Source organism: Nothoprocta perdicaria, unplaced genomic scaffold (genome assembly GCF_003342845.1).
Source record: "Nothoprocta perdicaria isolate Ctin4 unplaced genomic scaffold, notPer1 scaffold_0, whole genome shotgun sequence".
NCBI lineage: Eukaryota > Metazoa > Chordata > Aves > Tinamiformes > Tinamidae > Nothoprocta > Nothoprocta perdicaria.
The window spans coordinates 8,925,157-8,942,555 of record NW_020454092.1 but is presented as its reverse complement, the minus strand read 5'-3'; the positions used below and the strand labels follow the sequence as shown (position 1 = coordinate 8,942,555).

The 17,399-nt window shown below is 48.0% G+C and overlaps 1 protein-coding gene across 1 annotated transcript in view; it reads right to left on the bottom strand.

Moving 5' to 3' along the window:
• The window catches only part of GLI2 (GLI family zinc finger 2), a 164,515-nt gene that overhangs the window by 8,486 nt on the left and 138,630 nt on the right, over positions 1–17,399 (bottom strand). Inside the window, exons 7-11 of the mRNA XM_026036138.1 lie at positions 15,391–15,604; positions 13,642–13,755; positions 10,427–10,558; positions 6,792–6,941; positions 3,069–3,233 (exon numbers count right to left, since the gene is read on the bottom strand). Of these exons, the coding sequence (XP_025891923.1) occupies positions 3,069–3,233; positions 6,792–6,941; positions 10,427–10,558; positions 13,642–13,755; positions 15,391–15,604 (775 nt within the window). The remainder of the gene's footprint in view (positions 1–3,068; positions 3,234–6,791; positions 6,942–10,426; positions 10,559–13,641; positions 13,756–15,390; positions 15,605–17,399) is intronic.

Genomic DNA, 17,399 nt, shown 5'->3' with positions numbered 1-17,399 from the left:
GACATCAGCAATTAAGGACACACGGCCACTGCTGCTGGGACTGAAGACACTCCTCCATACTGGGTGTACGTTAGAGGACCCTTTGCTTCATCAGGCCAGGCCTTCTGCAGCTGGACCGAGTACAACTGCTGTTTCATTGGGCTGCCTTCACATGACCCCTGGGTTATTAAATATTGATGCTTGACACAGCGGATGCTCTCGGGAAGTCACCAACATAGCCATCTCAGATGCCTTCCTCCTCCTCCCATACATAGATGGTGATGCTGCTCTTTAGGGCAGGAGAAGTGCAGACCTCTCCRGGAACCCAGCAGCACTCAGTTCCAAAGCACTCCAGTCCTCTGGCTGACCATGGACTTSGGCCACTCTTTTCAGAGTTTGTGCTGGAGAGCAATCAGAGAACGAAAGCCCCTTTTCCAGGATCACCACCCAGGGTATTGCCCGAAGGAATGTGAACACTCACTGGAAGTTCAAAAGGAAACAGTGCACGTGCCATGTCAACAACCAAACGAAAGCTACGCTGCCATGCAAACTTCAGCACTGGAACAAATAACTGTGTCCTGTCATATAACGTTGGAAACACACAGGCGGAACCTGGGATTAAAAGGTGACCTAGACAAGGGTGACTGGCTCTGAAACTGTGGTATATCCCAGGTAAACACTGCATGTGGAGGGAAATATTTAGTAGGGAGTTAGGAGCCACAAAGGAGTTACCAAAGGGTAATAGGAAATATTCACAGCCACAACCCCCTGCTTTGCATCTGTGTGGTTTTGTGGGCCTAAGTCTCAGTGCAGACTGGTAACCCACAGGTCATGGCCACAGCTAGTTGCTGGACCCTCACACCTGGGCCTGCTGCCCAGTGCAATCTGCTTTGCCACGAGGGATGTCATCTGCTGCTGAGCATCAAGCTGTAGGTTCCTCATCAAGACAGTGTCAAATGTATGACCCCCAGTGCTGCTACATGCAGACCCACAGACCTCAGTGCCATATATTTCCCTGGGTTAGGCTCAGCTACCCTGGTAGAAGGCCTCCCCAAAGGTGATGCTGYTTCTGCACCTGAAAAGGCTTTGGCATTCTCTGGGGGAAGCAACAACAGAGGGTAAATCTGTATCTGTTATCTGAGTCTCTGTTTTGTGGGATGCATATCCTGTGGGATATGCCAGGATATCAGATCAGCATCCACAGCAGATGAGGAGTTTGATGTTTCTGCCCCAGAGCCTCACCTTCTTGCACAAGCAGCAGACTTTCAAGTGAGTCCAAGCTCTGCTCGGACGAAGGGAGGAGCCATCAACTTGGTGCAGCTCCTGATCTGGATCACTTAGTAAACCAAACTCATTCAAAGAAAGGGCATTTAATAATACAGCCAAGTAAAACATTTCACATCTAGGAACACGGGACACAGGCCATGTCAAGAGAAGGCAAGGCTGAGCCTGCCCCAGGAGAGATCCTGGAAAAGCTCTAGGAATCAGAACTCAAGTGATCTATGGTGAAAAAATAGCTAGCACACTGCTTCAGCATGTTCAAACGGGGCAAAGTAGGCTTCAGGATGAGAAAATGTTATTTGATGATAATTTTAATACAGTGTCCTGTACTGAATATTGTACTGGAAGTCTTGATCCATCTGCATCAGGATCCTTAGGACTGGAAGACAGACACAAAATTGATTCAAGGACAAGGAAAAAGCRCGGCAGCACTGGGATACGTCAGTGGATTCTTCTAATGAGAGAGAAGACGGAGAGCAACTTATCACTGTACTGTCACAGCAATAGTTAGACACACTGGATCCAATACTGAATGAAAGCAGAGGAGGCATCCARGGCTGGAAATAAATAATTTCTAATATCATAAAGTCATTTTTTGTTTTTCTTTAACTCTGGTGGGGGTGAATTAAGACAACCTACCTTTCTGGAGAAGAAACCRTAATAAAGAACACACGATGTTTTAGTCAAACATTGGCTATTTTAATCATAGTTTGCTTAGTGGATGAGAGATGAAGCAATATGTTATGTTGGTCCTTTCTAGCCTCAAGGTCTGTATAGCCCTGAACCCCAATTTACCCAGCTCCCATGCAGATCTTGGTCAATTTTAACCTGTACTCYGGCTTGAGAGCAGCCCAGTGGCCAAGGATATTCCCAGTATTTGGACTCATACCCAAACAATTTCAATTGATACTAGGATCAAAGTCATTCCTTGGGTCCTTTAGGTACCCATAGCACAAAAGGGCATCTGAGGCTTTGAGTCCTTATTCTAAGTGACKTGAAACCTAGGAAGCCTTCTGAGCTCTGATTATCAGTGACTGACACTCTGCTAGAGATAGAAATATGCCCAACAAGCCCTTTGTAGACACAGCATCTCTTTAAAAAGCTGTCATCCGTGGCAAGTGCGCTCCATTTTCCAATAGTCTATATTTAACTGTTGTAAATTAGGCTACAGACTGAATTCTTCACGGCTGCAAACATTATTAGAACTTGGAAGTGTTGTTTTTTCTTCCCCTGTCAGCTAATTAGTGGTAATATAAATTTCAATCCTCGGCCCTGGTTGATTGCAACAGACCATCACATGCATTACAATAAAGGCAATTTCCTCTGCTCCCCGACTACTAATAGTGGGTCTTAATTAGCCAAGGTTAACAAAGCATTGCATTGTGCTCCATCATTGCACATCAAAGGGTGGAGGGAGTCCTACTTCCACAGTGTCAGGATGCAGGGCAGCTCCTACRCTCCTGCAAGTCTGAGCCACAGTGGAAGTAAGCGCCAAATGCACAAATGTGTGATCCTATTTGCACTACTAAAAATTATAAATTTGGAAAGCGCTCACTCAATTTCCAAAGCCCGTTAGAAAGCTTGCATACTTTAACATCTGTTTATGATTTCAAACATGGTTTTCATAAATATAAAGCTAATATGGTCTGGCTCTCAAGCAAAATAAATCCCATTAAAATATAAGAAAAATCTCTCATTACAGTAGGTTTCTTTTTACACGAGTCCAGTGTGTAAAGTGCATGTTTATTGTCAGCAAAATTAAAAAAAAAAAAAGGCCCTCCATTGAGCTGTGGGGAGCCCAGGCTTACCTCATTGGAATGTGTCCTGTTCTGGTGCTTGGCTCTGTCCGAGGCATTGGAAAAGGCTTTATTGCAGCCTTCATGTTCACAGACGTAGGGCTTTTCTCCAGTGTGGGACCTCAGGTGTGTCTTTAAGTTCTCCAGTCGAGAATAGGCTTTGGAGCAACCCTCAAACTAAAATAAAAAAGCACAAGAGGAGTGATTAATTAACCAGAAAATTTGATTTCCCTCCTGCCTAAACCATTCTCATCTGTTTCTCATTTTTCTTCCTTCCATTTAAAGGGCTTGTGTTTTAGGGAACAACATCCACTTTGTTGAGAGAACTTCCCTTCCTTAGGCAGGCTGAAATTCTTAGGAGTGACTCATATTTAAGGTGGAGCTCCAGTTGGGTACCCAGCCTGGTGTTTCATCAAGAGAGTGTTTTTTTCAAGGCTGAAGGCTGAAGGAGCACCCCTTCCCTTCTCCCAGGACCCTCCCTGCCCCTCCTGCCATCCATCTGCAGCATCTCCAGCTAAGACACTCAGAGATGGAAGCTCTCTCCTTCCTCTCTTTCCCAAAGAACCAACTGCTTCTAAGACAGTTTGACCAGCCTTGCAACTTCGCCAGCTTCAGAGCTGGAAAGACCTGACCATTTTCTGAAACACAAGCAGAAATGTAGGAAGCTTTTGAAGTTTCCCAAATTACAACTTGGGTCTACTCTTGGAGGATGCTGTGGTCAGGCTGCCTAACATGACCAGCTTTAAAAACAAGACTCTCAATCTTGAAGACAGATGGATTTTTGGATGACACAAGAGACCAGCAGCCTTCCCACTGGAAGGAAACCAGCTGCCCACACAACGAGAAGGAGCAGCTCGGGAGACATGGTCAGACTCGGGGTGATGTAAGTCCTACCACCCTCAGCTTCTGGCTGGCGTGGAGGTTTCTCTCGGCACCTGCCCTGTCTGTAGCATGGAAGGATTTCACCAGTCACTCAAAACAAGGAGACTGCCTTAAAAGCTCTTTCACTAAGTGGGAACTTACAAATACTGAAAGAAGTTCTAAAAAAACGAAAGCATAAAGCAAGGCTCCTTTTCAAATTCTGGCTTAAGGCTGCACTCACTCTGCACCTTACGTTTCAACAGTTCAGCAGTTATGTGAGCTGCAAGGTCTTGTACGTTACTGAAAGCACTGAAATATCTGCAGTTGCAGTCCCACTGTGGCGGGACTTTCCATCGCTGTGTTTGCATCTTGGCCAAGGAAAAATCCTGTGTCACAGCAAGGCAGGTCAGGCCACAGACCAGCACGAGACTCCACTGTGGGCAGCTGCTGGGTCACGCATGGCAGTGGGGTCTGGCCGCTTGGAGCAGAGGTGGCTGGACGGGACAGGGGCTGTTTCTGTGTCCTCGCACTCCACGGGCACAGGAGGCAGCCCTGCTCCCGCTGGCACTGGCAAGGAGCAAGGCAAACCCACCCGACCAACCATCCCTCCTTTATTAAATCTATTAAATCCACTTCTGCAGGAGGTAACAGTGGAGCCTTCACTATACGGCTCTGCTGCCTACGCAAAGAAAGGCCTGTTGCCTTTAAAGAAGTTGCAATGCCACAAGTCAGCATCTGCACACATAAATCTTTCCTAAGTTCTCACACATTTCTCCTCTGGGGACCTGAGCACAGGCTAATCACACAACCCACGTAACTGCTGTGTTGGCCAACTGGAGGAGCAGGGGTTGCTCAAGGTTGTCTTTAAAGTCTGGTACAGGGATGGTGTAGTGWAAACTTGTCCTGCCCTCTTGAAACACCCTGATCTCTTCAAGGACAGTGGGAACATTCTTCAACAGCCTAATCCTTCTCTAGGTGCAGTGGGGTACAATGAATTAGGCTCCTCTTCCTCAATCAACTTGCATTAGCACATTTGGCCCATAAAGCATGCTGCAACTTTGAGGTAGCACAATAGATCCCCTTCTTCTCTTGGCCTGTGCACACAGTCTTTTATAACTTGAGTTGCTTATGGTTACTAAAATACATCATTCCACTTGCTGGAAAACAAAGGGAACTCAGCACGAGGCCACTCATTTGTCCGTTTTGGTTGTGCTGGAGACTGACACAAAAATGCAGTCAGCAAGAGCAGAAGTACTGAGGCCCCCTTTTCAAACAAGGGCTTCTCAGCAGAGCAGCCTGCGCGTGTTCAAAGCGGCTGCTCTCGGTGTTACGCGTGGATGTGATGATGCCAGGGGCAGCTCTGKCTGTCATCTGCCGAAACAATCCTTGACCGGACCCCGGGCTGCATCTGTAGCTTTACGTGAACCGCAAAACTTCTTGTCTGAAACAAATGGCACTTTGAAAAATCATTGGCAGCCCTGACCCAGGAATGCTCTGGCAAAGCAGGGCACCATCTGCACTGCTGCAATCAGCAACCCGGGCTATATTCAGCTTGGGCAGAGCTGCTGCAACACGGAGCGCCTGCCGCTCTCCAGCAGGCAGAGGACGACTTCAGACTGCAAACTCCGTAGCCTTGTCATCGCTCCAGGCCAGCACAACAGAGAGCACTTGAGAGAGGCAGGATTGAGCAGTGTGTTTTCCAGCTCAGCACTCAAACGGATGCGTTCCCTGCTGCTTTTCACTTGAGCAGGGGGCTTGTGCTGCCTTCTGATTCCCGCAGCCYGCACCTCCAGTGCTGCAAGGGCAGGGCCAGCGTTCCCCTTGCTGCTCCCGCCGTGGCACACCGACAATCAATACTCCTTCAGACTCTTATGGAAGATTGGTAACATGCTAAAACGGGGCAGGGTGCTTTAGAAGATTAAAACAAAGGATATGGCCCTGTGCCCCAGGGAGCTTATGCTCTAAATTAAATGAACACAGGGCTGGAAGATTGATAAGGGAGTCATGCAGCAAGAAAAATCATACTTATCATAATATTTGTAAGCAGGGGCTGGGGCTGAAACGGGGAGTGAGCTGGGCTGGAAGTGACTAATGGAGCAGAAGAGGAGGAAGATACCGGAGGAGGGCTCAGACATCTGCCAAGCATAAAGAAAGACTCATTCCCAAGAYTCTGGGGAGGGAACAGCGTAATTTTCACGGTGGAGGAAGTATGGAGAACTGGCAGGAGGAGAAGGGTGGGGGCAGAGGATATCAAGAGACAAGGCTGGACCCCAGGGAGGAAAAAGGGCTGAAGTACACACGGGAAGAGGAAAGGCAGGAGGTGCTGGCCAAGCTCCCCAGGCCGGAAAGAGGCTTGTGCACAAGGCCAGGAACGTGGCAGAGGGAAACCTGCAGTCCCATACGGGTACACTCAGCGTTGCTGAATCACGGCCGCCCCAAACCTGCAGCCCTACGCAGGAGTAATGGGTGATGAGGAATCAAGATTACCACCAAGGCTATGCGGTCCTCACAGTGAGGGGTTTCTGGGTTTCTTACTTGGGTTCAGGCAGCTAAATGCTCTGTGTGTTTCCCTTTTTTACCTTAAGTAACTTGTCCTGAGTCACTCTGGATCTTTGTGGCAGAGCTGAACTCAGTTTCTCAACAGTTTCCTCAAGAGTTTCACTCACTATCCCGTTAACCACCCTCTTCTTCAATTACTTCCAGTCTCACCAGGGCACAACCTCAACTACCTGCAAGTAACTAAAACACTAGAAGCAGGGCAGGCACCCAGAGAGAGCCCTGCTCAAAGCCTGTGTCTCAACGCCCACGTGAGGCCACTGATGCCCCGTGTCCCTCCCGCCAAGGGGGATGCTCTGCGTGTGCTGCCCAGCTCACCGTGCACTTGTGCGGCTTCTCCCCGGTGTGTCTTCTCATGTGCACCACCAGCATGTACTGCGCCTTGAACGGCTTCTGCTCCCGCGTGCAGTCCTGCCAGCGGCACACAAACTCCTTCTTCTCGCCGTGGATGTGGTCATTGTTGATGTGCTGCGCGGAGGGAAGGGACAAGGAGGTCACTGCTGGAAGAGCTGAGGGCAGCAAAGCACATCGGGCGCTCYGCTGCCTCCCTGCTGCTCCTGGTCAGCCCCTGCACCTGTGTCACAGGTGCACAAGTAACACTAGGGACCTGGTGGGCAGCGACACAATGGCCAGCGCCATGCCCGTGGTGTGTCCTGAAGGAGCAGCTGCTTCCCAAAATCTCTTGAAAAAAAAGAGATTTGCCCTAGACCCAGCAAAAGCAACACAAACGCACGAGGGAGAAGAGCCCCTGGGTGTCTTGCAAGACTGCTTGACATAACTGCTGGTGGAGGGAGAGAGGGAGGAGGACTCCAAGTAACATTACACTGGCATCCTCGACAGTCACTTTTGCCCCGTCAAGACCCTCTCGTGTTTCGCTTACAGAGCAGAGACCCTTTCTCAGAGCGCTGCCGAAGAAAAGCCGGGTTCAGAGGCAGCACGTAGGCCAGSCCAGCAGCATCCACCTGCTGCCCAGCGCCGGCGGCTGGCAGGAAATGACAGCATCTGCGAGGTATGTGCTAAGGAAAACGCGGCGGCCTCGCTTACTGCTAATTACTGCAGCCCATAAAACCCTCCGCAGGGGTGTTGAAAAGTCAGCACCAGAACAGTGCCTTCGGCCTCCCCGTGAGGAAGACAAGGGTCTCTTTAGCAGCCCCGAGAAGACGAAAGCCTGATGAAAATAAACAGAGCCCGAGAGCAGCCCACGGGCAGCGCTGCTCCCACTGTGGCCTTGTCTCGCTCCGAATGGGGTCTCGCTGCCAAAAATAAAGCCTGTCCTTGCTCCGGGGTTTCCAGCAGACATGCACCGACAGGAAATCCTAAAATAAACCACTTTGGGTTTGGGTTTTGTTTTTGCACTGGTTTTCTTTTTTTCCAGACCTGGCCTTCCCCAACCGCCCCGCCGGTCAAGGCCAGGCACACATGTTGTGGCTTGGGACCGAGCCTGCGTCAGGGTGGTGGTGCAGCAGGAGGACACACGAACTGCTTCAAACAAAGCGAGCAGCCCTTGTGGTCGCGCCTGACTCGAGCCCCAGGATTCTGTGTCCATGAGAGGGCTGCCCACCCAGGACTGAGCTGAGAACTGCTGAGTAAAGAGAGAGGGATCCCGGGGCCAGGCCACCTCCCAGGGCTGGCTGGGGGTCCGGTGGGCTATGGAGCGATGCTGGGAGCTCCACCAGGCCCCAGGACACCACGGCTGAGCACCAAGAGCCAAGGCCACGTGCCTGGTGCAGTGCAGGTGGTTGCAGCATTCAGAGCGGGGCTAAGGTGGGTTTTGGAGCTCAGCTGCCAACAGCTCTGGTTTCATGACGTTGCACTGATGGCAGATCTTAGCCGCAGGTGGCTGAAATCTGGGGAACCCCTCTTGAGACCTACAGACACATGATACCACATCCAGACCGTACTGGAAAGATGAGTCTGTTGGTTCCGTTTGCATGGGAATCTGACTCACAACCAAGACTGCACAAGGCAGCGGCGATGCTCACGGGTTTGCCCCTTCATCCCAGTTTGGCCCAGAGGAAGGTTTGTCCTCATTCCTGCTGCTCCCATAGACACACTCTCCTCCCACAGGCACGTTGCTCGCTGCGCGTGTGGAACAGGCCCTGCACGCCCAGGCACTTCTCTGTGCACATAAACAAGAGGTTTTCCACACGTGGTGGGGTGTTACCTTTTCAGAAGACGGCCCATGACATCTGTATTTCATTTAGATGTGTATTTTGGGCATCCCGAATCCGCAACCCCATRGTGCTAGTAATCACAGTTCAGGAGCCTCCATTTTTATAACTTTCCAAATTTAGGAAAATCTTGGACATTTTGTCAAATATTTTTCTTTGGGTTTTCTCTGGAAATAAATTGTGCTGAGGTGCATAGATCTGCCCTGCATTTCGCTTTGTGCTGAGTTAAGGGGATTTTCTTACATCTGAGAGGAAAAAGCAACACAAATACTGCTGGACAAACGTGACACCAGCCCCTCCACCGGGGCCGCTGGCGTTTACTTTCAATAAAGCAACGTCCTGTGAACCTCATGCAGCCTTCGCTTTTTAAACTCCTCTCATGCATTTGGCCCTCAAAATTTGGCCCAAAGCCTCCCTATGCTCAGGACTTGTTAAATTGAACCACTGACTTCTGGCAGAGGCTGGCCAAGTGCCAGTCTTAGATTTAAGAGCAAATGCCCCAAACTCGGATCACTCGGAGCACCGTCTCTTCGGGCTAAGGTGTCAGGTGCAGAGCTTGGAAGAACAGAGATAGATGCCTCCTTGGTGGCCTCTAAACATGAACTACAGTAAAATGAAGATACATATAGGGTGGGAGCAGACGTGAGCTTTGTAGTGTTTCAGAAAGAGGGTCTTTCCTAATTCAGACTCCAGCCCCTCATTGCTCTGTGTGTGTGTCCTTCACCAAGGGCCCCTGGACCAGGGAACTGCACAGCGAGGGCTCTGGGGAGCTCTGGGCCAAGCTACAGCAGGGCAGCCAAAGGCCAAAGAGAAAGAGCAAGACACTGACTCCTGTCACAAAACTTGCTCGGCCTGGCAGTTTGCTGCATCCTGGATCCTCTGGGAGGACTGCAGAGGTTGGTGACTTCCCAGAGACCCCGGGCTGGCTTCGAACAGGGTATCACAGATGCAAGCTGAGGTCTCGGAAGGGRCTGGGCTGGGGAGGGAATGGGCTCACACACTGACCACGTCTGAACTCTCAGATATGTGCTCCGTGTTTGCACGGTCCATCAYGCCCAGAAACGAAAGGAAACCACATGACAAATCCCCAGGTGAATCAAAACACACAGAAGGCTCTTGGAATTAATCAGAACTGCAGTCTTGACGCTGGTTTGGGGACATCACTATGATTATGGAAGAGTTATTTTTCATTTTTTTTTTTTAAATCAACCCACTTTCTGTATTCTCTGCCCTGTGGGAGCCACTGGCACATGCCTCCAGGCTCTAGAAGTGCCCAGTTTCTGACTCTGGGGYAGGAGGTTGGCAGCCCCTAGGTGATACGGCCAGAACAGCTCATGCCAGAGCAGTGTAAAAGGCTTTTGTGGTCTGGCCAAGAACTGAGGACTGTCTGGTCACCCCTGGCCCACAGCTTGTGTGGGTATGTGGGGTAGCTCAGTGAATATGGTCAAAGAAGGGCAAAGAGCTCAGCCTCTGTACCATTTTCCAATTAGGTCCCCTGCAAGGAGTCCTCTTCTACTGGGTTAYGCACAAGGGAGACCAAAACTGCAGCCTCAGCAGGTGAGATGAGAATGACATCAAATAATCTATGAGAGGCTTCCTGAGCCTAAACTCCTTGGGGAACAGCGACCTGCTTTGGCAGTGTTTACACATCGTATCTCTGATTTGCACCTTTAGTGGCTCCCAGAGTGAGCGCTGGCTGCACAGCAGCTAGTGATAAAAAATGAGGACAAGTGCACAGAAATCCAGATTTATCGCTGGGGTTTCCTCCCGACCATTACTCACATGGACGAGCTGCTCTTGAGTGTCATATTCCTTTGTGCACCCTTCCCAGTGACAGTTCGTCTCATAAATAACCTCAGGCTCCTGTTTACATTCATCCTTATCGAGATCTTCTTTCAGGTCTGTCAGATGCTCCTGCAACACACAACAGCACATTGTATAAGGTGAGCTTGTTTCATCTGAATTCCTCTGTCACTCAGATTACAGGGCAGGTATCAACTGATCACAAAAGTGCACTCAGTGTGGCAATATAACATCCTTGATTACAGTGAACTAATGAGTTACAGAGCTTGGAAGAGACGCATCAGAGCTAATGACAAGACACGAGACACCCCCAAGCTGCGGTGGCAGTGGCGCCTGGCTCCAGCCAGGTCACGGGCACACACTGGAAGGACTCTGGGTGACACTGCCTGGAGAGCAGGAAAAGGCTGCCTGGCAAAGCTGGAGCAAAATCTCTGAGCTGGGGGGAATGGGGAAGTACAAGCATGAAGAAACTCCAGAGGTGCCAGAGTTTAGTGGTCAAACTTCACCTGACATGGGCAAGAGAGGGCTACTTTTTCATCTTTTAATAGGCCAGAAAACATGCCTAGGCCTTACCCAGCGGTTTGCAAGTGCAGGGTGCTCCACAGGGAGAAAGCAAAGGGCCCTCAAGGCCCTCTGAGATCAGTGCATTTGGGAAAGATCACCTGATGAGCACACTGCAGAGCAGAGCTCGATGCTCTGGCTCCAGTCTGGAGCCCACAAAGATTTTCATACACGAGCTTTACATGGGGACCCTGTTATCTCCCTCCTTAACTTCTCTGGGTTAGTGTTAAAGGCAGCACACGTTTTTTACCTGACTTGGCAGCTTGGAGGATTCAAGCACTGACACCTGGGCAGTGCTGCAACACGTAACAGAACGGCAAGCAAGAACAATTCAGCAGGAAGGACAGGAATTAGCTGGGCCTGGGTCACAGCTGCTTATGCACAGACAGGGCAGCAGCGCCCAAGGCAGCCAGCAGCCAACACTGACCTGGGAATCCAGCAAGACAAGAACCTGCAGCCTTTGACCCTCTACCTTCCCTTTCCTCCCAGTTGCCATCACTGCCAGCACAGAGTTTCCCATCTTGGAGACAGCTTCACACAAGGTGACTGAACACAGATGGTATTTTTCTCTTGATCTGACACCCCAGGTGGCCCCCATGAGTATTTAGCCAGAACCAGACCCAACTCAAACCATCTCTGACCCTCCCGGATCAACCTATCTGGCCACCATCTCCTTCCCCTCCAGCATCTTCCCAACACCTATGGAGAGTCAGCAATAACTAATGACTTAAAGGTATTACATGCTTTGGAAAGTAAGATGTGCTGCAGGAAGGTTCAATGATTTTCATTAACCAGCTCATGATAGGCATGCCASATGTGACTTCTCAATTCAACAGTTTGGATATGGAGAGAAAGAGATTTGTTTTAATTAGCTCTTAATTAAAAAAAAAATGTAAGTTGGCTCCTGGGACAGGAAAAYATAGTAATTTAAGGGAGGATTTCTGGAGATTCGAAGCATATTGGAGCTTGAGAAAGTTCAAGCAGAACTTTCCTGAGGCTTCTACATGGTGCAGCTGTGAATATTACTTTTGAAGAAATGTTTATCTCCACACAAAATCTGGTCTCTGGGAAAACTACAGTTTTCTACTGCAAAATTAATTTTGCCAACATTTTTCTACCTAAAAAAAAAAAAAAAAAAAAAAAGGAATTGAAACATTTTATTTGCAGAAGAGAATTAAAATGTTTCATCTCTGGCTAGTTTGGGTTAATCTGAATCTGCACTGATTGTTGCCACTACTCAGGTGAACAGCAGACTGCTCTGCTCCATTCAGTCTTTCACCCTGTGCTCTCACCCGAGAACGGACTGTGTCTTACAAGGTGCTTCCCAAAATCACCTGCAGTCARTACAGAAACGCTGTGAGACGGGAAGCCTATGTTCTCCTTTTGGTACTACTCCACATTAGGAACTATGAGACAACCGGCTTACATTTTCCTCTTCTTAATTTCACCTCGTTAGTCTAATCAAATCTCCTTGCACCACTTCAAGTTATTCCCCYCTTTTGGCCCTTATTTCACATAAAATACGGAGGCTGGGCTGTGCAGGAGGCCCAGGCTGATGCTGCACCCTGCATCCCTGCTGTGTCCTGATGTCCGAAGCATTCCCTGCTCCTGGGCACACACCTCTCCCAACCCAGAGACAAGGAGGACAAGGGCCATCAAGCTGCTCCTCCCACAGCTCCTGTGCTGCGGAGAGTAGARAAAGCAGGTGACAGCTCCCAGATTTTTTTATTTTCCAGCTGCTACAAGAAATGAACATGTGGCGATACCAGCCTGGGTTGTGGCCAGATTGGCTTTTCAGGGCATGTGTGTTTGCAGCACTGCATAGCTGCACTCCTAAACTCAAAGCTCCAGAGAGATGCCTCTTTGCCCTAATCGTGCTGACTACAGCATGTTTATCTTCCCCTGATATGCTATCTTCATCAATTTTACCAGCCCCCTGATGACTGCACATGTTGCTGTCCCCATGCATCATGCCGAGACCTGCTCCTGAACCAGGGCAGGAGGAGAAATTTGTCATCAACTCTTCCATTCGCTTGACAATAACAGGGCCTAATATTTCATGAAAATGAAGTGCCCAGAGCACTCCTGATAGTTTACAGTTGTGATAAAGGACAGTCAGATGGATACTGTCAGCTATTAAACAGTTTGCAATCACAGAGCTCCAGAAAGAAAGCAAAGGCCTTTGGGCCTTTCTTGGTGTCAATGTTGTGTCACCAGTGTAAAGAATGTTGTTAGAAGCAATTCCTTGTTGAATGAAGAAATCTCTTCTTTTTTTTTTTTTTTTTTTAACAAGCTTTTTACCTACATACAAGATTCCCCTGTAATCTATGTTTGCTCTGAGACACCAGTACTGCTTGCTTTGCAAAGTAGGAAAGCTCGGATGTCATTTTTAGAGTTGTCACACTTGAAATATTCCCTTTTTCTTTCTGTCTTCCCAAGCACAGCAAAAGCAAGGCAAGGCCCAAGCACCCACCGAGTGCKGCCCTCATCCACTGAAACTCTGCCCTGCACCTTGGCAGGGCTTCCCAGACCCAGAAGCTCTTGCCTGCCCTGCAGACATGGGATGCCTTGCTCCCAAGTGCAGCAAAACGTGTTCCTGAAGTCCACAGCATGACTTGCTCCAAAAAGGTTACCTGTGTGGTTGGGGACACTGGTGGCAAGCCCTCAACTTCAGTCTTGACTTTGCTGCGCTTGTTAATCACGGGATTGACTGTGCTGCTCACGGCCGACTCACTGCTCTGCTTGCTCTAGGAAGGAAAAACCAAGAGAGAAGTTAGGAGTTCCCCAAAAAAGGAGCCAAGAATGAGCATCCAGAGTGGCCGAGGGCAATGGTGCACTGCTGGTCCGGGGTGTGAGGCAAAAGCTAGCCCATGTCTGGGAGACAAATGTGCCCTGCATTTGTGCATGGCAGAGAGTGGGCCAGAAAGGCAAGAACAAAGGGCATGGGCAGCTTTGGTGTGCTCAGCACTGTGCTTGCCTCGCAGCTTCTCCTCTGTTTCAGAGCTACCCAGTCCCTGTCAAATTCATCAAAATATTGTGCAAGCCCCACCCAGGCCACGACTGTGTTTCTCCATGCGCTGAAATGACTTGCTGAGAAAATGAGCATCGCGGGGAGAGGAGGGTTCTGGTTACATGTGAGGGCTCCTTCATGCTGGCTGCAGGAAAGGGTATGTATATTTTGCTAAGCTCTTAAAAAATGAGAACGACTTAAAGAGAAAAAACATTCAATTGTATCTGTCTAAAAATTGGAACATTARCATTTTAAATGTGTTCTCGTTAATTGATCAAGATTGGTCATGCAAGTAATTAAACAGAGGCAAAACTCCTGCCAGCCACATTATTTTGGTAGCCAGTTTGTGAGAAGAAAACAAAAACCAATCAATCAAATAGCCTTCAATAACAAACAGAGTTTGCAGAGCAGCAGCCATGAGAAACCCTAAAACAACACAGCAGTCTGGAAAGYTCAGTATAATACAACTAAAACAACAATTTGAAATGGATGTGAAATGAGGTGAAGYAAGTCTTTTGGGAGAAAAGCAATTGCAATTTAAACTTCCAAGGAATGCAAATGGGAGGGAAAGTGATTAAAAACACACTAGATATATTCACTAACCCTCAGAGTGTGTGTGCATGCATGTATATGTGTGAATGCACAAGTATTTGCATGGATATAGCTGAGGTTTCATATAAATGTAGCACTTCTAATTTTCCAAACCCAACCTCTTGTTCTGCAAAACTTAATAGCAAAAACCGTCAACAAGGATAATACAAGAGAGAAAGTCATCTGACAATGTGATTACTGTAAGAGAATAAGGAACAGTACTTGAAATGCTTAGAGGACACAATGATTTGCTAATGAGGAAAGGAATAAGGTATTTTAAAATGACCAATATGGTTTACATCAGCAGGAAAAAAGAAAGGGTGGGTGAATGAACTGACTAAGCTTGATGCACAGTGCTCGAGTGCTTATCTAGCAAAGCACTTCAGCCCCTGCTCAATCCCATTGATTTCAATAGTACTTAACATGTGTTCAAGGAGATTTGCTGCCGGAGGTGATCCTGCATATCACGTTAAGTGCTTTGATGGAGCAAGGACCTTGTTTTTTGCACAGATACGTTCATGTGTGTGTTCAAGAAGTGAGTAACATTTGTCTTTACAAGCCCCAAATTGTTTTGTCAGGATGAAGAATATGTCACATGAAGAGAGAACATGACTGAAAAGACAGATAAACTATGGGTAAAACCAGAGAAAGTTCAGCCACCAACAAGGGCAGCCCTCACCCCATGGAGAGCCCCTCTCTGCTTCCATGCAGGCCATGCCCAGGGAAGAGCTGGGCCCCGCACAGGGCACAATCCCAGCAGGAACGCACAGTTGGCCCGTACCTGACTGGAGTCCGAGACRCAGTTGCTGTTGCTGCTGATCGGAGCTGCTGGTGGGTTCACCGAGATGACGGCCATGTGCTGCCGCGGGGCGAACGTGGGAGACGGCTGGATCAGAGGCGGAGTGTGGCCAAAGGCTGAGCTCAGGCCTCTCTGCTGGTTCAGGATTTGCTGGTACGTCACTGGGTTAATGGGGTGCGGAAAGCTGAACGCGGGGCTGCAAGAGGGAGAGGAGGAAAAATGCGGAGGAGTTACTTTAAACAACGTTTATCACATTGGCTAGTGATTGATTGCCAAGTTTGGCCAGGACGTCCTGGGGACTCCAGGACACAGGGTGCAATATGCCAGCAAGGTGCCTGTAATGCCATGGTAAGCCTGACAGTCTCTTTCAACGCAAAGATGGGATTTGTCTCATGCACACTCACCAAGCTTGTGAATCGCTTTGACCCACATATAGACTGACCGTAATTTTTTTTTTTTTTTGCTTCCAATGGGTAAAATCATCCAAATCCCCTGTCATAAGTGCAGAATAGGGACCGGCATCTCGCTCTACAACCCTCATGGCTCCCAGGTCTCCCCCAGGCAGGCCTAATTTGCAGACTCTTGAGGTTAGGGTTGTGCTACCTCCAGCATAAAATAAAACCGCATTGGCTGGCTCACCTGGCACAGCTCACAGCAGGGATGAAYAACAATCAATTTTACATACTCCCAAACAGGTATTTTAGTCTGCACTCAGGTGAGCAGAGAGCTGACTCACGCAACCACTAAAATATGTCACCTTTCACATGCAGGTCACCAGTTTGGCTCCTATCTGGTCAGCTCTCGGTGACTTGGGCACAAACCAAAGACAACAGGATCAAGCTGGGATGAGGCAGCTCACAGCATAAAGGCAAAGCACAGGTTACTGTGAGAAGAATTTTAACTCCCAGGAGTAGCTTCCCTTCACAGAGAACCCCTGAAGATATAAGTATGCTTTGTTCCCTTTACTGTACAAGTGACATACACAGACTATAGACTCTCAGTCTTATAAAACTCCCTGCTTTCAGTCTATAGTCTGAGAGTCTATTTGGMACCTCTGAAATTCAGCTGCTGTGAACCCTTATCTTCATGGTGTTTTCTCTCACGTCACCAGAACTGCTCACAGTGTAAGGGTTCAAAAAACAGGGCCAAAATTAACAATATACTCCATTTTCAATTCTGCTTTAAGAGAAAATACTTAYTGCTGATGACCATACAACTAGTACTTCTATTCCTAACCAGACAATGACAACTTGAAGACAACTAAAAGAAGAAGGAGCAAAAAATCACTCCAATTTTAAGGAGCTCTAGAGGTTAAATATGTGCTMCAGCAGAAGGAGATCTGAGCGGAGGCTGCTGCACAGCTATAATCTGGGTCTGAGGGGCTGAGAACAGGGCCTGCCACTTTAATTCCTGTCAGAAATGCACTGTTAAAATAAAATTAAAAAAAAAAGTCTTTTCACCATAAATTGCTAACAGTTATCCTCAACTTATATATGTGACACATTTTAAAATAGTTGACATTTAAGATGTACCTTTAAAACACAACAAAGAGTTTCAATTCATTACTATGATTTTATTACATCCTTAGAAGCCTCCAACTGACCGTTAGGTCAGAATCTGTAATTTACAGAGACATTAAAAATACCAGTTTCTAGCCTAAAGAGGTTGAAACCTCAGTACAAGATGAGATGCTGCAGGTGTGCCCAGTTAGSGACAGAGACAACAGGGGAAGAGAAATGTGCAGACAGGGAGCATCAATTTCTTTGAAACATTATGTGAGATATTACAGTCAATTTCTAAATGATGATGCAGATATAGCAACTGATAAATTAACATAACAATTACCAATAGAAATGTCTCTGTTTTCCCCTACAAATTCTAGGAGTTTACAATCTTTATAAGTCCTTGCTTTGCAAAAACAGTATAAATTATAACTAACATATTTAACTGTTAAGTAATAAAAAGAATAATAACATTGTGAAACTTGGGTT